Raw genomic sequence first — 23405 nt, forward strand, 5'->3', positions numbered from 1 at the left:
TTCGTTCGGGTTTCAAATCGCATCATGTTTGTTGCCATGCAATCGTGACGGCAAGCTTAGTGCACTACGATAAAAAAAATTACAAAAAAATCAAGGAATGAGTGTATCATCAATCCAAAGTTTTCAAGATTCAAGAAAATTTCAAGTTTGTGGTCATGGTTCGAAACACGATGCATGGCTAGAAATTGGAAAAAAATCGATCGTCATGCTGAACCCCACAAGAAAATATTCATCTTTCGATAAAATAGGTATCAGAACACACTCAGGTCAGCCATGGAAGATGGCACAAGATCTCGGGCAATAGCAGGGACTGTTCTGAAATTTCACATATTGTTAGGCAGGGGCAAAACAGTCCTTTTGCATCATTTTTTATGATTTCTTTAATTCAATTCAAACTTAATTTTTAGTAATTAGGTTTAATTTTGATCAATCCACCCATGTTTGGGCTCAACTCTATATAAACTGGCACTGCCTCATTGTCAAAAGGGGGGGAGAGAAAAACACAATAGTCAATTCATTCTTCGAGGATTCAATAAAATTTCCATTCTTGCTTGAGCCTGTGAGTACGTCTTGGAGAGAGAGACGAAAGAGAACGAAAAGGCCGATACCCTTAAGGAAGGTAACTTTCTCACTCCTCTCTCTTCGCTCTCTTCTCTCTCTTCTCTCTTCTGTCTCTTCTCTCTCTCTTCTCTCTCTTCTCTCTCTCTTCTCTCTCTTTCTCTCTCTTCTATCTATTCTCTCTCTTCTTTCTCTCTCTTCTCTCTCTTTATTCTCTCTCTCTTCTTTCTCTCTCTCTTCTCTCACTCTTCTCTCTCTTTTCTCACTCTTCTCTCTCTTCTCTCTCTTTCTCTCTCTTCTCTCTCTTTCTCTCTCTTCATCTTTATCTCTTTATTTCTCCTCTTCCCATCTCTATCTCTTTCACTCTCATCTTCTCTTCTCGTCTTTATCTCCATTTGTCTCCTTCTAACGCAATTGGCAAGACCTAGCACCAATTGGTCTTCTCTATCTTCTTCTGTCAACTGGTGAGACCTATCGTCGGTTAGTCTTCTCTATCTTCTCTTGTCAACTGATGAGACCTAGGGCAGGTTGGTCTTCTTTATCTGCTTTTGTCAACTGGCAAGACCTGGCACCAACTGGCATTCCTGATTTGTTGGGGGCATTTCAGAGAAGCTTTGCCTATATAAGGGGTAAACCCCATTTTCATTGTTTTTCAACGAAGGTAAAAATGGTAAGTTTCACAGTGATAGAGAAAGAAGAAACTTCAAAGCGAATTTTTGGCAAGCACGCAGGGTCTTTAGTGAAGTTTGCAGAAATTTGTAGGGAAGAAGAAGAGGACTCTTAGTAAAAAAGAGAATATTGACAGAGGTACACGGGGAGCACAGGGATTTTCGTGCCAGGGTTTGAAGTAGGAAGCAATTTCTCGCTAGCCAGTTCAAGAGTTACTGAAAGAGGACAAGAGTCCAAGTCACTGTTGCCGATGAACTTCCGTTGGTTTTACAGTAGTTTTCAGTAGTGGGAAGGAGAAAAAGAGGTGTCACAATGGGTTTCTAACAGTGGTAGTGGAAGTTTTCGGTGGGAAACCTAGAGGTCACAGGGTAGTGACCAATCACTTGAAGGTGAACCATTGCTAAGAGACGAAGGTTTGTCAAACAACTCGTGTGAGGACATGCACCTGTCCATGTCACAGTCATCAGTTGTCAGGCGGTGCACTGGAGCTCAAGGTGACACATGCACCATCTGTGGCATGTGTGGAAGATTTGAACATGAGCGGTGATAGTCCTTCGAAAACATAGCTGACGCTACTCGTTGGTGAACATAGTCAGTCTTAGGCATTGGCGGAAACAGCCGATGCTAGGCATTTAAAACACAGCCGACACTAGGCATTAGCGAACACAACCAGCGCTAGGCATTGGTAAACATAGCCGGTGCTAGGCATTAGCGAAGACAACCGGTGCTAGGCATTGGCAAACATAGTCGGTGCTAGGCATTGGAGAACACAGCTAGTGCTAAGCATCTGAGAACGCAGCCAGCGGTGGGTTTTGGCAAACACAGCTGGCACTAGCCTGTGCATTAGTAATTTCCACACAAGAGTGAGTCCTTGAGCATTATAAGATGGCCAAGCCTTCTCACAGGATCCCTAATGTGAAGAACCTTCCGAGGGGAGGAGAGGTCAACACCGGTGAATTTACTGATGAGAGTCTAGTGAGGGGCGAGCCCATTTGGCTCATTGATGCATTGTGCAAGCCAGAGTGGCCTCTCAGCTTCACCTTTGTTACTGACCCCATTCGTTTTGAAGTCCGGGAGGATGATGATGGAAATGTTCGTATCGAAGAAGGAATGGCCCTTCTTCATTGCATGCATATGAATGTGGCCTCCAATGCCAATTTACCCACTTTGAGGAAGAGAATGGTGAAGACCAAAGGGATGATGTGGTCTTCTTCTGGTCTCCATGTGTAGGGGGAGCATCAATATTTACCTTCCTAGACCATTTAGGTGCTAGGGTCACATAGAAGCATTCTTGAGCGTGCTTCTTTCCTATCAGCAGTTCAATGCTCAGCTAGCTATTATGATCGGTGTTCCAGTACTATTAAAGTATTGTTGGATACATGGAGTCATGTTAGCAACACATGGCTCCTTGAGCATGGGGAGGCAGGAATCTCCTTGTTGAGTCTTCATTTCATTGGTGGCCTTTCGCTCATTGGGGCAATGTATGGCGAGTTTGTGTCTCAGAACTCAATCATTTTTTGTAGCGCTCGGCTAGGGGTAGAGGAATCGCCTGCCAATCTTCATAGAATTTTTTTGATATACTAGTTGCTTTATTCCAAGTCTAGCAACAGTCGAGTACCCTTCACCGAATGGGTGAAATTCTTTTGCAGGGATTACCCTAAAGATGGTCGAGCTAATTCAAGAAAGAAGGGGAAGGCAGTTGTAAAGGGGATGCTTCCCATCTATGAATATGAGACCAGTGATGATTCCGTCTTCTTGGCCACTTAGTTGGCCTGATTCTTATGGAAATACATTTTTTGGAGGGGCAGATGACATCTGACCAGCACTTTCTATGTAGCTTGCGATATGGCGAGCGGACGTCAGTACGCTATAACTCAATCAGTCATATGCAACATCTACTATGGACTACAAGCCATCTCCAGGGGGAAAGCCTACAAAGGGAAAGAGGGGGGCAATGGCATTGTCGGGGGAGAAGCCTTTCCATGAGATTTTAACACTCCCTTCCCCATCCATTATGTGTATGGGGGTGGCTAGGGGCCTATTTCCCTTCCACCTATATCAGGAGTCAAGGCTCAAGAGAGAACATGTGCCCCTTCTTGATGAGAATTGTTGGTCAAAAGGTTATCTTTCATAGCCCAAGGGAGGCTCAGAGCTTGTTTGGGAATGACTCCTCAAATATGCGGCGGGTCTCATTTCCAGTAGGGACCTTTACCGACCACGCTTTTGTTGATGAACTGGGGAAGGAGTTGGATGACGCTTTGATGACTATCAGGGAGCCCATGTTCATGTTGAGCGTTAGAGGGGGTTTGCCATATCGGACCTAAAACTGTGCCAAATTGGAAGGGCACTTCCCTCATCGCTTCACCCGTCAACATGGGCTTGATCAGAGCTGCCTTTTCTTTGTGTTTTTCGAAAAGTGTCGTGGCAGAGTAAACACCGGGAAAAAGGAAGAGCTTGGGACTCTTCAAGAATGCTAGTTACCAAAGCATGTACAGACCATGGTCCATATGTTTGGAGGCAACAGAGATTAGCAAGTATGTGCTACCCCACTTTGATTAAAGGGTCCGGGTAACCGAGGCCTATGCACGCTGGTGGAGGCTTACCAGCTTGGGGTACTGGGAAGCTGATCACCCCTAGAAAGGGGAAAACAACAATTAGTGTCAAGAGGTTAAACAGAGGAGGATCGTCAATGCTCCCACTCTTGGCGAGGTTTTCGACTTGGGGTATCCATGGAATTAGCACACTCTTGGGATCCCTCGAGGGATAGCGCCTGATGACACTTCATCACAATTTCTTGCCATGAAGAAAATGACTGGGAGCATCTTTAATAAACTCAACTCTATCTTTGAATGGAAGGAGGGCCGAATGATCCCAGGTCATGAGGGGAGTCCAGTCCAGGACTTGAACGCATTGATCGAGAATGGTCCTCATAGTGGACTTACTGCGGGCCCTTCTCAAGGAAGGAGTTCTGAAGCGACTACTTCTCCTCCAGCAGGAGGACAGCAAAGGAAACGCTCTACCCCTACTGGTACACGTGCACCGGCTCAGGCTGGTAGACCTGCTCGAAGATGTAGGGATGCCAAACTTCCTGTGATTTTGAAATTAGAAGGTAGCTCTTCCTCCTCTAATTCATTAGCTGCTCCCTCAATGTCACCTTCTGAACTTTCTCGATCATCTGCTGCTTCTCCTGAACTATTTTCTACTTCTTCAGAGAATGAAGTGGATGAATCTGGCCCCTGCGAGCTGATTATTATCACTTTTTATCGAGAGGTGACTCCAGAACTTGGGGTGGTGTCTCCAGGTCCAAGGAATGTTCCTGAATCAGATCCGATTCCAATGGAGGTCAATGAGGCTAAAGGCTCTGCAATCATTGCCCAAGGGGAGGAACCTAACACTAACATGGCCTCTGACCCTCAGGAAGTTACTGCCCCCATTGAGATAGGGGCTGCAGTAATGGATGATGAGGGGCTTACACTTTTTGTTGTAGAAGTTTTGACTGTAGAGGATGCAGGCCAGGTGGAAGAGGCCATGGCTGAGCCTGTAGCGGCAGTCTTAGAAGATAAAGGCTAAAGGGGAGAGGCAGCTCCTGAACTTGCCAATATTGATGTGACATTTCAGGAGGGTGAGAAACAAGGGGGGAATACTAGCCTTGAACTTGTTGAGGCCATGGCCGAGGGTGAGAGACAATGGGAAGAGGTTTCTTTGGAGCATGATGAGACATAAGTGGTGGCCCTAATGAGCGAGGGTCAAGGTGGCGAGGCTAGTATTGAGGAATCCAGGCAGCTTGAGGTAGGGGATGCCTTTGGATTTGAGATGCACAAAGCGCTGGACTTCACAATTGCTTCAGAAGAGCCAGTGACTCAGATAGCTATCACCTCTACAAGCCTGGTTCTTGAAACCGAAGCCTCTTCAGCAATGGTAAACCCAATAGTATCATCTAACCCCATTTTCAGTGGGGTTTCTGGTATAATTTCAGGCATGATTCGTGCAAGCCTTCTGGGTTTAAGGGAGCTTCCTCTCAATGAGCTAGGCAAGGCCTTGGCCAAACTTAGGGAATTTGCTGTTGCGACCATTGTTTTTTGGAGTGCGCCAGAAGTCCTTTCTCATTTTGATGCTACTTTAAATGAATTGGAGAGCTGGTGGTCGAGAAGACTGCATCCTGAGGTAGAAACCATTAGGGTGGCTTCCTTGGAGGCATCAATCTCATGTCATCGTGAGGGAATAGATTCCTGTGCTGAGAAGAAGGCCACTATGGTTGCTCGTCAGCTCGACCTCAAGATGGAGGGGAGAACTTGCTTCAACAGGATGATTGGAATAAGGGAGGAGATGCAAAAATTATGAAAGGAATTCCATGATCTTCAAAAGGAGATTATTCAGAGAAGGGCTTTGGATATTTTATTGGCTGAGGATCTATCAGAACTCACGTGCACAATCGAATCAGAAACCGCCTCCATGGAGCAGGAAAACCAAATGGTGGGCAAGCTGAAGGAGCATATCCAACATGTCGAGGCTTCTTTAGCCACATCTAGAGCAGAGATCAATAAGATCATTGATCATTTTTAAGAGTGTCCTTTCTTTGTCAGCACTTGTAAAAATTTTGAATTTATGAATGAAATGCTTCTTTTTCTTTTCTGGTTGATTTTACTGCATGATTTCATGCTTCTTTTACTTTGTTGCACCTCATATGCTCTTTTTGAGCTTGAACGCCTCGTGAAATTTTTATTATCTCAAGGGGCTAATACCCTAAGCCTTGTTTAGTCTTTTGACGAGTTGTTGTGGCTTCAATGACTTCGAATGATGGAGCAATTGCTTCTTCTCCCCTTAACGTTTGAATGGCCAAGGGATCATAATTAATTTTCCTCATCATTTGATGAGCCTGCTCACTATAAATAGTCCAATCAGGAGGGGCTTTGGCGTCCATTTGAGGTGCATTCACTTCAAGCCCGTTATAGCTCTTGGTCTTAAGCACGAACTCCTTCAGATGTTTTAGAGCAATACGCATATTTTCCAATTGGCTCTGGAGACTGCGAACTTCACTTCTTAACTCTATTAGGGGATCCTGTCCCTGAGGGCAAGAAGGTTGTCTTTTCTCAAATTGCTCTCCTCCCACCAAACTAGGGAAGTGCAAGACCTGTGGTTGACTACTGACCTGAATTGGCTCTACGGTGGGACGAGGAGCATCCTCTATGCTTATAGCAACCAGGTTTTGAAAAATCTTCCACAGTGGATGGCGCGTCACTTTTGCTTTCAAGAGTGCAATAGGGACATGCAGAACTTTTTGATGGTCCGCCGTATAGGTGACCTTTGGAGCCCGGGAATTCTATCCTCATGACTTGCTCAATCTCAGGAGTGATCTCTGGTTCATCTTCTGGCAAAGGTGGCCTTAAACTGGATGCAGAGGGGGAAGCTTCATCCTTAGGCGAAGATGGAGCTTCTTCATGGGTAGTAAATAGCATGCTAGGATGAAGGGGAGTTAGAGGGAGAATTTTGCCTTGTCTTTTCTCTTCTTTGAACATGTCAACCAGTGTTCGCCCAATGTCCTCAACATCTGCAAGTGACGAAGGTTCCGTCTTTCTTACAGACTTGTAGTCACCATCATTTGGCTTTTGGGATGACACCAAATCTGTGAAGTAATATTTAACATCAGCATAGTGAGCTTCATCTACAGGAAATGGTCTTTTGTCAGCATAGACTGTATGTTGTTTCCCATCTCGACTATACTTGAAGCACTGGTGCAATGTGAAAGGAACCACCCCCTTATCATGGAGCCATGAGCAGCCGAGAAGGATGTTGTAGGAGGTATCTGTGTCGCTTATATGAAACTGAGCGTATTCATTTAATTCACCAATCTTGTGGCGAAGGCGGACAGTGTCAGCCGGCATCTCTCTTGACTAGTTGAATCCCTGAACTGTGCTATGCGTAGGAGTGAGATCTTCAGAACCTAATCCCAATCGAGTGAGAATTGTCCTGGGGATAAGGTTGATCGGTGACCCTCCATCCAACATAATTCGGTTGATGGGGTATGCATGTAATTCACCAGTGACAAAGAGAGGGAGATTGTGAAATTTTTCTCCCAATTGCACATCATCATCTGAGAAGGTGATCTCCATACATCTACTCAAGATCGATGGGTCCACCTCAATGGGTTCCACTTCAGTCTCATACACCTCTGGATCGGAAAGAGCTTGGATCAAAACCATACGACAATCCCTTGAGAGCATGAGAGCATCGTAGATGCTAAGAAGGGCTGGAAGCTTCCTTAAGTGCCCCATCACATCATATTTCACCTTTTCCTCGTCAGCCTTTTGTATTCATGGCCCTGCCATTGGTTTGGGTTGAGGAGCATGTTTAGGCGGAGGAGGTGACTGGGTATATGGGACCAACGGCATCTTAAGGAATTGGAGGATAAGTGAATTCTCTTGGGTACTTGGGCGAGGAAGGAGCTAGGGAGCCAGAGGATGGGTGTATTATTTGAAGCATTGCAGTAAGGGAGAATTGGCGGACCAAGAAAGTTCAAAATTTCTGGCTTCTGAGTTGGAGGTTGGAGCATTTTCCCTGATCTCAAGCTCATTTGCCTCGTGTTGGGTGATGCTTCAGATATCTGCACCATGTGACAAATGTTTTGAGAATAGAAGCTCTACCCTCTTGATTATCTTTGCCTCTACTCAAAGTCAAGCTCAAGGGGCCACTGAGGTTTTTTTAGTTTTGACTTCTTGTGCTTCTCAATGGAAAAAGATGGTTTTGCCTTAGCTCGAGCCGCTAGGGCATCAGCAACTATTAAGAATCCAGCTACCTGGGCCATCGTCTTTTTCAACTGCCTCCATTGTGTCCTGCTTATATTGGTTCCTTCAAGTTCTCTGTCAAGAGCGTCGAAGTATGAACATTTCAAGGTTGTACTTGCAAGAGACATAGAAGAGGAAGGATGAGAAGCAGAAGAAGAAGAAAGAGAAGGGTCAGTAAGTGAGGACTTTTAAGGTCTTTCCCCTCATCAGACCGATCTGGGTAGCTTTTTACGTCATCACTAGAGATAGATGTGTGCAGTGAATCTTTTAGGTATTTCCCCTGCTTAGACCATTGGGGAGTGCTTTTAATGTTGTCACCCTCGTTGGATGTGCTATGAGGAGAAGATGGCTTGGGGACATCCTCTTGATGTGATGAGAAAGGAAGGATGATCGCGTTAGGGATGAAATCCAGTACAGATGGCAATGGGGGAAGAGGCATGAGAAATTCTTGCTCGACTGGCGATTGAGCAGTCATGTTTCTCCAGCGAGCAGCCCTTGGTGCCCGTCTTTTCCTGGTTTTCATTGGAAGTGCTTGATTCGTGTCGCTAGGCATGTGAACAGCCCTAGCTTGGAAAATTTCTTCTTGCCTTAAAGACTTAAGTGTTCTTCACCGATGATAGACTCTCCATGATTGGGAAGTTGAGGGTTCAGCAAGATCTAAATCATCATTACCCGGGTTTAATGTTTGGAGGCCCTCTCACACCAGTGGGGCAATGACTTATGGATCACTTTCTGACACATTACAAGTCTTTTGGCATCCTTGTATTTTCTTTGCGATTATGTCATGGAAACTGGAGCATTTGTACTGATCGTGGCCTCATTTCTGGTGGTACGGGCACCAATGGTCCTCAGTCCCCCAAGATATGCGTCAGGGCTCCTTGTCAGTTTTGGTGTGATAAGGCCTTCTTGAAGCATCATAACGAACAAGGTGCGAAGAAGATTAGGCGCTTTGTCTTCCTCTTGGACTGTCACTGTGTGGGACGTTTCTACAATACCGAATGCCTTCTTTAGCACTTCAAGCATTATCTGACCCTTCCGGATCAGGGCTTCAATAATTTCTTTTAGTGTGTAGCAGCCCTCTGTGGGGTGGTTGATCCTTCGATGTTAAGCACAGTAATTTTCCTGGGTATAGAGTCTAGCTTGATTAGGGAACTTGGTCTCTGAGAGCTCGATCATATTCTGTTCCAGTAATAATCAGAGTAGTGCAGGGACCCATTCCTTCTCGAAGGGGTAGACTTTATTCTTATGCCTAGTCCAATAATCATCCTGATTAAGGTTCGCAGGTGGGGGTACTCAGTTATACGACTGTGTTTTACCCTTTAGAGAGGTCTAAAGCTTGGGTGGCAGCCTTCTTTGGATCGTTTATGGTAACGGTCGCACTGATCACTCCTTTTTGTTGGCTGCCTCGGGTATTAGTCCAAGAGCTACCATTGCACCTGTTATTTCCTAAGCTTGCATACTGTTGTGGTGACCCACCGTGGTGGCATGACAAGCTTTCTATGTGGACTGATTAGAGATCAGCTTTGACATGGAAGTAGGATTGGAGGCCTCAACATGTAGAGCAATCTTAGGTCGCATGTTCTGCACACAGGTTTGAAACGCTTCTTTCTCAAGCATAAGATTAGGATGGCAAGCAGCCAAATCTCTTCATCTTGCTATCAATTGATCAACGGGCTCATCGAGATCTTGGGTCAAGGTGAGAAGCTGGATGGTTTGAACCTCTCTCTCGACCTCATAGAAACGTTGGTGGAACAATTTCTCCATTTCCTCCCAAGTATGTACTGGGTTTGGGGGAAGTCGAGCATACCACTAAAAAGTCGGGCAATCAAGGGTTTCAACAAACTGATGGACATATTCTTGAAAGTGGGCGATATGCTAGTTCTAGGATGTGGTTCCATTGAACAGGGGAAACTTCCCTTTCTTGTAATCTGAGGGAAACGGTACTTGGTCAATGTATGAAGGGTACAGCTTTTGATAAGGCGTTGCACCCTGTATTCTCAGGATTTGTCTATTCTTCAAGCTATGGGTTACCATAGATTCGATGTTTGCCTGTGAGACGGGGTGAGGGATAGAATTGTCTTGTGAGGCAGAGGGAAGGGGCTGCCTTGGAGGTGCATCATCTGAGTGATGGGAATTGACGTCATGGTTAGCCGATTGTCAAGTGGCATCTATGCGATTAATCTTCTCCATCATTACACACACCATGCCTTCGAAATTATTCATGCGCTCTTCGTGAGAGTCGTCAGCCTCGTTTACAACCATTACACTGACTATTTCTCTAGGGAAATTAGCCTTAGCTGTAGTTGAGGGATTTCGAGCTTGACGGGTAGTACGCGGCAGATCGGTCAACAAGGGATCAGCATGCTCGACTGGACTCGAGTATTGTATGCCGATCGTATGAGGACCGGTTCTCGACGGTCTTGGGACCTGCTAAGTGGCTGGGTCATCTTCTACAACACTAACCACAGTGCAGGGTTCATAGACTTCTTCTTCAGGCTTTGTCATCTAAAGAGCGTAAAAGGGGAAGAGCGTCATCAGATTTGGATTCCCCGACCATCTTGGTTGCTTTGGTAGTAAGAATTTATAGACACTTATCGCATTTGGCTTTGAGGTTTTGATGGACCTCATGTCAGAACTTTGATCGGGACTGCGGCTGGTCAGCCTTTCTTGAGCAAGAAAGAGTTGTTTCTATTAAGTGAAGCAATGGGTGTGGGCCAGGAACTAGGGTCATCTTGGGCTGGGGAGGATGAAGGACATGATCTCCCATCAATTCTATGCCTCGAGCTCTCTTATGAGCTCTAGAGACATGACTGAGATGACGGGGCTAGCTCCAGATGATACTCTTAGGGAAGGTCTTCGAGTACCAAGGCTGGAGGTGCTTACCTAAAAGAGGAGGGGCAAGCAGGAGAAGGGTTGACTCATAAGGGTGCCTGAGTCAAGAGCGAGGGGTTGTTTGTGACGGCGACGCGTGTACGCCCCTTGAAGAAGGATAATGGGTAACTTGGGGGTCAGCCCGGGCTCGAGCAAGGGTTCTGGCCTTAGGAGGTTGAGAACTGTGAGCAGGTGTCTGTAAAAGAACAGGTGGAAGCTTGCCCCTTAGAGGGTGCGCTAGTGTGTGCTGAGTAGAAGGACAAGGAGGTCATCTTCCGTGTACTCGGATTGGTGCAACAATAGTGTTACCCCGAGTGGTGGGATGCATATGCACAACGTGTGCAGTACCTGGCCTTAGGAGGCCTGATCGTGGACTTTGACTCGAGGTAACATAAGGGTTTCCCTGAGGTGTTGCTCTAGTGGATGACCCACGAGCCTTATGGTGTGTGTGAGAGGTGGAGGCCCCAGGGTCTCTGCCTCGATGAGTCGAGCCTCAAAGCATAGAGACTCATGGTAGTCCAAGAATGTGGGGGTTAGCCTTGCGGTGACCCGCTGAAGCAACAACAACTTGCTTGCCTTTTGTAGAAAGGGACTGGGCAGCCTTTCGGCGTACCTCTGCAATACGATCGACAAGTGACTTGTCGGTGACAGGGTGCACGTTGTGAGTGATGGCATATGTGCCACCAATGCAGGGTGTCATGGCAGAAGTTCTACCAGAGCTTGGAGATGGGGAGTTAGGGACCTTTAAGTCCCTCCTCACACCAATCCAGGTTAAGACCTGAGAGTTAGACACTAGGTCTTTGCTCAAAAGGAAGGTTGGAAAAGAAGTTCGAGGAACTTGTTCCTAGGGAACGCTCGCGAATGCGGGGATCAGAAATCCCTGATTCGGATAAACGGGTTAAGAAACCCAACAGCCATGTGGTGTGTGAGAAAAACAAAGGAAAAACTAGCCAAATAAGAACGACTCGATGAAGGGGTAGTAAGTCCCCAATAGATTCGCCAAGATAGTTAGGTGCCTCCATCTCGCCCTCCAAATCTGGATGATCAAACGGCATGCGTCTAGGGCTTAAGGGAACTCAGGACTTTGAGATCGCTCTCTCGAGAACCTCGCTCAGGAGCAAAGGCAGGAATACCAACCGATGAGAGAGGAATTTAAAGTGAGTTCGGGACTTACTTGGGCTGGCTCGTGTGGGCTCCCTCTTAGATCACGAAGAAAGCCGCCTAGTCAGAACAAGTTCGAAATCACCTCCTTGGCCTGTATTTTCTTGTTTTTACAATACACACACATGGTTAATTTTACAAGACAAGTGGGCCGAAAGAGACCCCATCTTGTCTTTGAGCGAATTTACACAGGTATGCACATCCAAAAAAAGAAAGGGTATGAGAATAAGTGTAAGAAGAATAAAGAGGTAGATCAGAGGAATTTTGACTAGGTGGCGAGACTAACACAGCAGCCAGATAAGCAAGTGATTGACCCTACGTGGTAGCAAGACGGGCATGGTAACTAGACCGGCACAACAGAAATACTACTAGATGTCAGAATGATCATCGGCCAGCCTGACACAATGGCTAACCTATCGTGGCAGTAAGGCGGGCACGGTAACTAAGACCGACCCAACAGTAATACTGCTAGACGACGAGACTACCATGGCAATGTTTGTCTCAGCCTCTCTTGGTCAAATAGGAGAGAGAGAAGAAAAACGAGAAAGAAATAGAGACATGCACAGTACTACCGATGTCATGCATGTGAGAAGAAGACAATATGAGGAATGAGAAAGAAAAGAAAAAGAGGGGGAGAAAAGAGAGAAGGAAAAGAATGAGGAAGAAAGAGAGAGAAGTGAGCAAGGGAACATGGACGGTGATGAGAGAGAAGATAGGAAAGAACATGGATGGTGATGAACTTCCACCGTCCATGACAGAGGAGAGAGAGGACAGAGAAAACATGGATGGTGATGATCTCCCATCGTTCATGATAGAAGGGTATGAAGAGAGAGAAAACATGGGCGACGATGAGCTCCAACCGTCCATGACAGAGGCATAAGAAGGGAGATAAAACATAGACAATGATGAGCTTCTGCAGTCTATAACAAAAGAATGAAAGAAGAGAGAGAAGACATGGACGACGATAAGCTTCCGCCGTTCATGACAGAGGAATAAGAAGAGGGAGAAGAGATGGACGATGATGAGCTTTTACTGTCCATGATTGAAGAATCAGAGAAGAGAGAGAAGACATGGACGGTGATAAGCTTCTACCGTCCATGACACACAATCAAGAAGAAGAGAGAGAAAATATGGATGGCAATGTGCTTCCGTCGTCCATGACAGATGATTAAGAAGAGAAGAAAAAACATGGACGGTGATGTGCTTCTACCGTCCATGATAGAGAGGAAGACAAGAGAGAGAGAACATGGACAACGATGAGCATCTGCCATCCATAACAGGGGAGTGAGAGGAGAGAGGAAACATGGGTGGTGATGAGCCTCCACCGCCCATGACAGAGGATTAAGAAAAGAGAGAAAACATAGACAGTGATAAGCATCAGCCGCCCATGACAAAAGGGAAGACAAGGAAACTATGACAGGGACTTGGCCCGCCACTCAAGTTAAGGCCCGGCTCACTGTTCGTGTCTATGAAGCAAGAAGACATCATGCCAGGCGATAGACTCCGCCATGCATGAACAAAGAGGAAGGAGAGAGAATAAGAAAGAAAACAAAGAGAAAAGAAAGATAAAGAAAAAAAAGGAAAGTGGATAAAAAAGATCTGAGAAGAAATAAGAAAGAAAGATATAGACGAGAGGAGAGAGAAAGAGAAAGATGAGAAGAGGAGAGAAAAAGAGACAGATGAGAGGAGGAGAGAGAACGAGAGAGGAAGGGAGAGAGAAATAAAAAGATGAGAGGAGGAGAAAGAAAGAGAGAGATGAGGGACGAGAGAGAAAGTTACCTTCACCAAAGGGTACCAGACCTTTTTTTCTCTCCCCTCTCTCTCTCCAAGACGTGCCCACAATTTGAACGTGAAAACTCTCAAACTTTATTGATGAGTATTGAAAAATCAAGGGTTCCATGACAATTATGTTTAACATGTACTTATAGAATTGAGCCCAAACATGGGTAAATGTCCAAAAACTACCTAAATTGATGATAATTATAATTTAATTAAATTAAAGAAATTCTAAAATTGGGTGCAAAATGATTGTTTTACCTCTGCCCAACAATATATGGAACTCCAAAACAGTCCCTGCTGCTACCCTAGAACTTGCATGATCTTTCGTAGATGATCCGGAGGTACTTTGATGCATGTTCGACTGAAAGATAATTGTTTTCTTGTAGGGCTCATCATGGCGATCGGTTTGATACCAATTTCGAGTCACGGATCGTGTTTTTAAGCCATGATCATGCGACGTGAAATTTGGATGAATCTTGAAAACTACAGGTCGATAGTGTGCTCGTTTCTTCACTGAATCACACTAAGCATGCCGTCACGATCGCGTGGCAACAAACACAGCTTGATTTCACTCCCTGACGAAGATTTTGCAACTTTAGAGTTTTAACCGAAATCTGAAATTTCAATGCTAGAATTTTTAGTTACTTTATTAGCTTCGTGTGCAAAATCCGATTGTTCATCATATATGGGGTTTAGATCAGAGATAGCCCTAAACCTTATGCACATAATGGAACTGGTCTCATGTTAATCCGATCTACGAGCACCATGATTTTGCCACTCGAGCGAGGCATGTTGCTGTTGATTTTTCTGCAAAATTTTTCACGGATTGACAACTTCTCTCTAGCTTTTCTCCTTGCTCGGACATCGTCACGGGCCGTGCCACATATCAAAATGCCCGTCTTGACCAGACGAACATGCTTATAAAATTTGAGCATGCTCTGGCTTAGGACGAATGAGATATGGGCCTCCAAATTCACTGTCTGAAACTGTGAAAACAGTCACCATTAATGGTGATTTGGTACAGGGAGGCCACACGGGAATAGTATGCGGCTTTTTCCTTTTTGGTATTTTACCCATATGGGTTTTCAGCTGTACCAGATCCAATGGCAGTGGTCCCACAACAATTTGAAGCACCAAAAATATAGTTCTAGTTACGGGGTCCGTTTCAGGATGCTAGAGACTAATTTTTTGAAAATTATTTCTTGGTCTGCATTGCCATAGACATGTCAGATTGCTACGAAACTTGGCAGGTGGCGTTTTCAAGTGCTTAGGAATATTATAACCTATTCTGAGGCAATTCTGAGACTGTCAAGAATTCCACTATATATTAAGCTTTATTGACTGGCTTCCTCTTTATTCCGCATCTGGGACCAAAGTACTGAAAAATATCTTCAAACAGTCAATGACTAAAGAATATGAGCTGTCCACCTACGATAGTCATGAATTGAATTATAATCAAATTGCTTTGGGCCGGTTACCAATATCTGTAGTTGTAGATTACACAATTCAAACAATTATAAATTCGAATCAATCAAATGTACCTATGAATAAACCCCTTGATACAAGAACGATTACAAATTATAATTTTAGGTTTAAGACTGACGGGAATAATATTCTACGACTAACAATTCATTGATTTTCAAACTGATCCATTTACTATATATTATTTGATTTACTAATCCTTTATACTGCAATGATTAAAGAGTCAAATGTTTTGGAAACTCTTCATTGGGCGATGAACTCAGATGATTTTGACTCAGATCTTTGGATCTTTCTTTCTCTGTCGTAGTAACAAAATCTCCGAATTTGCAGTAATAACTTGGTATAACTACTGGACTACCATTAACAAAAATATGTTTATGGTTAACTAATTTGTGGTCTAATCTGACAACATGTTACTTCCAACATAAGGATTGCTAAAAGTAAAATTCAGGAATAAGAACCAATTGTATGGGAAATACTTCAAAAAGTTATGGAAAGACATCTTGTATTGTTGAATAAAGCACCTACTTTGCATAGATTAGCCATATAGGAATTCTAATTAACTCTAGTGGAGGGATGTGCTATTTGTTTACATCCATTAGTTTGTAAGGGATTCAATGCAGACTTCGATGGGGATCATAACTATTCATATATTGTTGTCTTTCGAAGCTCAAGCAGAAGCCCGTTTACTTATGTATACTCATATGAATCTCTTATCTCTGACTATTGGAGATCCTATTTCTATACCAACTCAAGATATGCTTATTGGCCTCTATGTATTAACGATTGGGAATTGCTGATGTCTTTGTACAAATAGGTATAATCTATGTAACTACAGAAACTATCAAAATGAAATAGTTGACGATAATAACTATAAGTATACAGAACAGAAAGAACCTTAATTTTGTAGTTTATGAAGTGAGGTAATTTTGGCTAATTAAAATAAAATGAGATACTTTTGTGGTAATAAAAAAGAAATGATATAATCTGCAGCTGACTCGCCTACCTAAAAAGAAGGAAACCAAAGCTTTGATCTAAGCCCCTTTACTAGTAAGGCCCAACTAGACTTGCTTAGTAATAAAAGAGCATTTAAAACTCTTAAATAGCTGCTTCAAATGAGGAAAAAGCTTGAACAACTGCCTTATAATAGAAGTCAGCCTTAAAGAGCGATATAACTTAGAACAACGCAACAAAGCACTTTTTGCTTTCAACTGGCCTGGAGTCTCGGTATCACGCTTTCCAGACAGGAACTCTTTCTCTTCGGCACTCGAACTATTACCGCGTTCTGTGTTCCAAATCATTTCGACTTCCTGCGCCTTCAGCTTCTGTGCCTGTAGCAAATTCAAAGCTCGTTGACTGGGTGGAAGCATCATAAGAAGTTGACCTCATTGATTGAGTTCAAGTCCCCCTACCCCAGCATAGCGCTTCTCTTCTTGTTCATTTTTGGTAATTAAAAAAAATGGGGTATTTTTTGTATGAAAAATAAATTGAGGTACTTTATAGTATAATGCATGCATCAGTTGCTAGCTTAGGGGTGGGAACAGAATTTAATTGTGCTGATCACTACTGTGGTTTATATTGATGGGCTTTACTTCTCCTCAAGCTTTCTCGAGATGCTGGGAGCTTGTCTACTTGAGAAACACATTATTTTTGGATGATAGATTGGTGAAGCATTTTGAAAGCACAATCCATGGTAGAGGGCATCAGTACCATGCTAGAGGCAGTTACCATCCGCTGATGAGAATCATGGAATTTGAGATAAGGCCAAAAACTTACAAGTCGCATATGGAGAGACATGGTATAGTGCCCCTTGATGATCTTGGTGTTGGAGTAGTGGATAGATGGAATTCAGTGTAAGTTGCATCAAGAGACTCCACATTTCATAATGCAGTGCTAAATCAGGTGCAGCAAGTATCTGCAACATGATGAAGTCCTCAGCCGTGCTGGCCAGATTGAGTAGTGGCATGGATTTCTAGCATATAGCAAAAGTGTGGGACAATAATAAGAAGATTTCTTGGAACCACTTTAAGGTGTCGTAAAGTAAAGCTCTATTAATTAGTTGTTCTAGGAGAAATCCTAGATGTGCTACAGATAAGAGAAATACATAGACATGGAGTGGCAAAGGAAGGGATGAATGGAATGTTTTGCATGAGAATGAAGTATGATGGAGAGATGAGATACCCTCTGATATAGGAGAGGCTGAGCTATCCTTTGATGTTTGTACTCCTTGCTTTTTTGAGTGCATTTAAAAATGAGACCTGCCATGCTTGCATTTTAGCTGTATCATGCGTTTCTGGGGTTTTCTCCATTAGTATTGATGGGAATCTGAAAACTTCCAGGGTTTGATCTTTAATCTTTTGAAAAGAAATTTGGATGAAAAATCTCAGTTTATTGATATTTATATTATCATAATTGAAGTGCAAGTAGTTGTATTTCATGGGTGGCTTGAGATCAATGTCGCCTTGACATTGATATGAGTTCAATGGTTGACATGTGTCCAAGATATGAAACATAGCCTAAAAGTTGAGGTTCTGCAACCTATGAAATAAAAGGAAATAAGAAAAGTTTAGAAAATAGATATTAGATAAATGTAAAATAGTTGAATTTATAATATTAAATTTTGTTATGTTTAATAGATTTGATTCCTGACCTTTGAAATATATTTGGGGTACCACAATGTCTCTTTCTTTTTTGATTCTTGGATCCTTCTGTAGGGTACATTCTTTCTAGTTGACAATTTATAGAGGAATGTTTTTCCTTTTACGTTTGTCCCCTAACATTTATTTATGTTGTCTTGATTTCCTTTCATTAATCAGTCTTGTACTAGGAATTAAGTTTTTTATCCATTTAATTTTTCAGTAAGTGGCATAATTTTGGTGCAGATTTGTCTACATGGTTAAACCGATATATCCTTTCGAATATATTTCTCTCTACGCTTTTGAAATATTCAGGCACATCTCTTTTACTTGTTTGTAACTTTGGGTGTGCTATTGCCATCCACTTTTCTATCTTTTGAACCTAATCTTAGATGCACACACCGGAAATATATTTATGGCAGCCACCTTTTAATGTTCCTCTATGTCTGAAAAAATATATCTTAACCAAGAGATGTCACACATACACACACAGAGATAGATAGAGAGAGAGAAAGAGAGAGATATTGAAATAATACAACCAGAAGAAATATGTGAAAGAACATGAGGGGCAGGGTAGGGTAGTCTAGACAACAAGTGTCACATTTAATTTGTGAAGGGCTGCAACCATTGCTGACCATCAATGTAAGAAATGTTGAGGAAAGGAGCAGCTTGGCTATCATTGAGGATATGCACGTACGAAACCCTCGATGTTGTATTGGCTCCACTTCCACTGCATTGGTACTCTCCATAAAATATGGTCCTAGTTTTCCACCAAGTAATAACAAATAAGTTGCAACCAAGAAGAGAGAGTTAGAGATATAATGAATCATAGTTATCAAGATTGGACCGAACTGGCGATTTGGTCGGTTTGGTTCAAAGCAAAAATAGAGTTTGGCTAAAAAAACTAATCAAAACCAATGTGATATAGCTTATATTTTTGAACGATTATATTTATTTGTATTTTGTTTTGTTTCCTAAAATCTAGTACTACTGGTGGTTGGACTGATTTTCACTAGACCAAACCCCTCACTGGTTTGGTGGCCAGTCTGATCTTGATAACATTGATGCAAATGTCTATAAGATTCACTCATACTTTTGATCCAAATGTCTAAGATGCCCAATAACACATGTCACAATCTTCAAAATTATCGCTTTTTCTTTGTCTCTCTCTCTCACACACACACATACACACGCGTGCACATGCACATACACACATAGAGTACAGTGCTACCCATATGAATATTTGTAGAGCTATAACTTTTTAAAATTCTCTCTCTCACACACACACACCCAACACATATGCATACATACACACGCACAGTAGAGTGCTGCACGTATGAATATTTGTGGGGCTATAACTTTTTAAATTAGTTCTTATAGTGATCTAGAATGTACTCATGTGAATAACTTAAAATATTTCTTCTACATCTACTACCACAAATGAGGAATTATGTGACCATTGTGCTCATGGGATCCTTGAGTTTTGTCAGTCAATCAACACGATTCTTTCAGAATCTTTGCATATTATATCCTAGTATGTTGATCAATATTTTTCTCATTAGAATGGGCTCCTTGTGGTTTATTCTCTTACATAAAGAGCAATAATTTGGATAGTTCTTGCATTATCATTCTTCTTGTGGCACTCGTTCCTCATGTCTACCCGAACTTAGTGTGGAGTTCTGCAAATTCTAAGAGGAAAACATGAAAAGGAAATTCTCACTGAAAAATGTACCCTGAAGAAAGGAGTCCTCACCAAATTCGCATTACAGTAAATACTAGGTAGTGTGAAAAACGTTTACCAGTCCACCTAATTTACTTCATTGAACCATTAAATGGACCATGACCCTTTAATTCATATGTTGAAGGTATCTGTTTACTTCATCACTGCACTGCCGAAGGGACTGTGACATGTTAACTTATGTGTTCAATGACTTGAATCTAAGTTTTTTGGCAAGGGGTTGTAAAATCGTGTGCATCTAGAACCATCGGCACTGAGTAGTAGCTACAAGTAAACGTCATATGTGGTCCTATCTACGCATGAAACTTCATATAATTTATGCGTCATGTATTTTTGGCTCCATCTCAAACTCCTAATCATAATGCAGGTTTGTATGATATGGCCAAATATTCCATACTCATATCTTAAGCTCCTTTGTTTTGTTACTCTCTGTGCATGTGATAATCATTTGGTTACAATAACAAGTTTCACATAGGCTTCTTGTGAAAGTTTACCTCAGTCACAATGCTTGCTCTTAAAGTGTTACAATTGGAGGATTACATCTTTCATAACCTTATCAAATATTGTCTCAAAGATTGCTATAGTCACTGGTGCTAGGATTTGGTGGACACCCTTTTTGTCATACGTTTGTTCTAGGATTCTTCTCCTGTATCATTTTATTCCTAAAATAAAATAATGGTATTTGTTGGTGGACCTTTCAAATTAATTTCGAGCAGTAGAGTTGTCTCTGTCATTCCTCGTATGTTCACCATGAGGCTATAAGTATGTAAACCTCTCTCTGTCAAATTGCTTTGCGGTCTAGAATGGAAACCTCCCTAACATCCAGTGGATCTGCCAGATGCTATAGGTAACAAGAGCTCTTAGAAAACGTAGCTATTCATGGTGTTTCTTTAATATTTGATTATTAGAAGATCTGGCTACAGTTCGATTAGTTATGTCTTAGCTTTTTTGTCATGGTAATTTATTTCTGTGGTCAATTATTTCAACAGTTGGCGAGGAACATTTGGATTTTAGCTTCATTTGAATGCATGTTTCACTGTTCAAAAACTTATACTGGAGCATTCAATGATTGTTGTAAGAGATATTCATCTTCATGAATTCGTATAACAATTAACAAGCATATGAAATGTTAGATGGAAATAGGAAAATATAGAAAATTAGCGCCAGTTCTAGTATTGATTTCAGATGGAAGAATGGCAACTTACTGGTCTCGGGATGGATCATTCCAATCATTCCAACCATCTGGAGATATGATTTCAGACATGAAGGTATAAGCAAATATGACAGTGGAGAAAGGGCGCCACGCACGCCCCAACCATGTGCGTCCTCTCCCACCAATGCTACAGTTCACGAAGGAGAAGCCCGTGTTCTCATCCCTTGTTGATCGAGCTTGTGCCGAGATAGCCCCTGTTATGAGTTTTGCTCCACTTGGCACTGGGTTTGCCACTGAATTCAGTTGGCAGTTCTGAAATCACAATAAAGTATTTGAATCAAAGAAACCATAAAATAGCATTTTAAAATTCTCTCTGTAGCACTTTCAGCCTCTATGATTAGTAGATGGGAATGAGGAAACATGGGACAAGCCACTATGTGCTTTGGCCACATCGTATTCCCTCTCTTTCTCCCCTATAAGAAGAAGTTTAAAATCTGGACGTGTTAGCTCACTGCTTCATATTGAGTTTTATCTATTCCTGAACCATTTTGGAACAAAGTAGGAGTAAGGATTCTTATGGTTCATATTTACATCTATCCAATCAAACAAGACCATAACAAAGTAAAGAAAATCTCTGGACCGATCTAATCTTTGTTCAAGTAACCTTTTGCATGTCCAATTCAGCATGGTGGTTGATTAGATGTTCCTGACTAATATGATTAACATGAATTGTGCATCTAATTGAAATTGGATGTATTGGGAAGTACCCCATCATCACCAAATTACCCTCACCCCTTTTGATTTTCATACCAAGATCCATTTACCTGATTCTACTGTCACTAGCACATTTGTAGTACAATTAAGGGCCATAACCCATGCTGGTCCCGCCTAAGCAAGGTCAACAAATAAAGCAGTTTTCTGCTAAATGAGTGGGACTTTAGTATATGACACTACATTCCATTCATCGACCTAAGCGGATTAACCATAAGAAGTGAATCAGTCACTGTATAAAGCGCCAAGGATATTTGCACTACTAGCTCAGCGATAATAATGCAATTTAGCTGTTGTCCATTTGAAGTTTTGTACTTAGTGCCACTTCATGTTTTATGTTAATCTGAAGAAATATCACAAGCATTGCATACCTTGTTTATATGTTCCAAGTCTCATACATGATTATACAGAACCATGTATGTGTGCCTGATTGTGAGCTACTACGATTCAAATAGAATTTATTTACATATAGTCCTTCATAATCCATGGAAATGAGAGATTGAGGAAGATGTTTCGTATAGAATTATTGTTGGGTGGATGAAGTAGATATATAGTTATGGAGTGTTATTTAATGAAAAAGATGGTTAAGAGATATTTATCTAATTTCAAAAGCATATCCACCAAGGTGAGATAATTGGACTCCGGGGAGAGTTCTAGAGAGGGAATTTAAGGGAAGACTCCTTTCGTGAAAAAGGAGTCATGCTAGTTCTAGAGAGGGAATTCAAGGGAAGATTCCATTCGTGAAAAGGGAGTCATGTGCTACCCAAAGACCTCTCTAGACTTGTCGCTCTAAGGCTTCAAAAAATTATCACATCTTCCTCTCTCTTCTTTTTCTTTACCTCTCTAGACTTGTCGCTCTAAGGCTTCAAAAAATTATCACATCTTCCTCTCTCTTCTTTTTCTTTTTTGGGTGAGTCAGTGGGGAAAGGGCCCCTACCCTTGGTAAGAATTGAGACTAAAATGAAGTGTTGTAAATTGTGAAGGGCTAACCAATTAAGCCTAGGCTCTTTTTCCTAAACCTCTATTTGCTTTTTGTTTCCCTTTCTAAAAAAACCTAGAGTGGGACATGTAGCACTGAAACTCAGCACGGTGAATTGGCAAAAACTCTTAGGCCATCTCCATCAAAGGCTAAAGCATCTACATTGTGGAATAGTAGCTTTAGTTCTAGTAATCATGAGGCTTGCCTAAGGTTACAAGCATTGAACTCTTGAAATAAAGGTAGCACACGCATGGAATGCAGAGGAAATCGAGACCAATTGGAATACTGTAATTGGACTTGAAAGATATATAGAACTCCTACCAGGTCCATGTTATTTTGTACATGTTTTTTTCTGTGTTTCGCTGTGTACTAATTCGCCATCAGAAATGCAAGATTCATGACAAGGATAGTAGGACTGCTAAATAGGCCATTCAAAGTTTGGGCTACCCAATAAGGCCCCTTGGGCTGTGCTTAGGCCTGGGCCAAGCATTAGAAGTTCGAACCACACCGATCCTTGCTTGGCTACCTTACATGTCAGTAGAGCTGCCAATCGGGCCGTCCTGGGTTGAGCCTAGGCCCAGATGAACCCCTGCTCAGACCTTATACCATTAAAATAAATGGGTGGTAATTCAGTTTTGGACACGGCTTTTATGTGTCCATGTAGAAATGAGTCGCCACTTAAAATTCTATTTTGAGATGGAGTTTTGGAACTTATTTTTAAGGACATGTAATATCTAACATAGAGATCATGAATATGAAAAAATAAATAAATTTTGAAAGTTAAAATTAATAATTTTATTACAAAAATCACAAATTAATAAATTAC

At 42.2% G+C, this 23405-nt stretch overlaps 1 protein-coding gene across 1 annotated transcript in view; it reads right to left on the reverse strand.

Annotated features, from left to right (window-relative positions):
• Positions 1-18381: 18381 nt before the first annotated feature.
• Positions 18382-23405, reverse strand: part of LOC18425747 (Pectin lyase-like superfamily protein) — a 58617-nt gene continuing 53593 nt past the window's right edge. The window contains exons 4-5 of the mRNA XM_088861850.1: positions 20882-21141; positions 18382-18698 (exon numbers count right to left, since the gene is read on the reverse strand). Coding sequence (XP_088717976.1) covers positions 18542-18698; positions 20882-21141 — 417 coding nt within the window. The 3' untranslated portion in view covers positions 18382-18541. The remainder of the gene's footprint in view (positions 18699-20881; positions 21142-23405) is intronic.

The sequence above is a fragment of the Amborella trichopoda genome, chromosome 1 (genome assembly GCF_054954075.1).
Source record: "Amborella trichopoda isolate Santa Cruz 75 chromosome 1, AtrichopodaSantaCruz75HAP2 v2.0, whole genome shotgun sequence".
Lineage (NCBI taxonomy): Eukaryota > Viridiplantae > Streptophyta > Magnoliopsida > Amborellales > Amborellaceae > Amborella > Amborella trichopoda.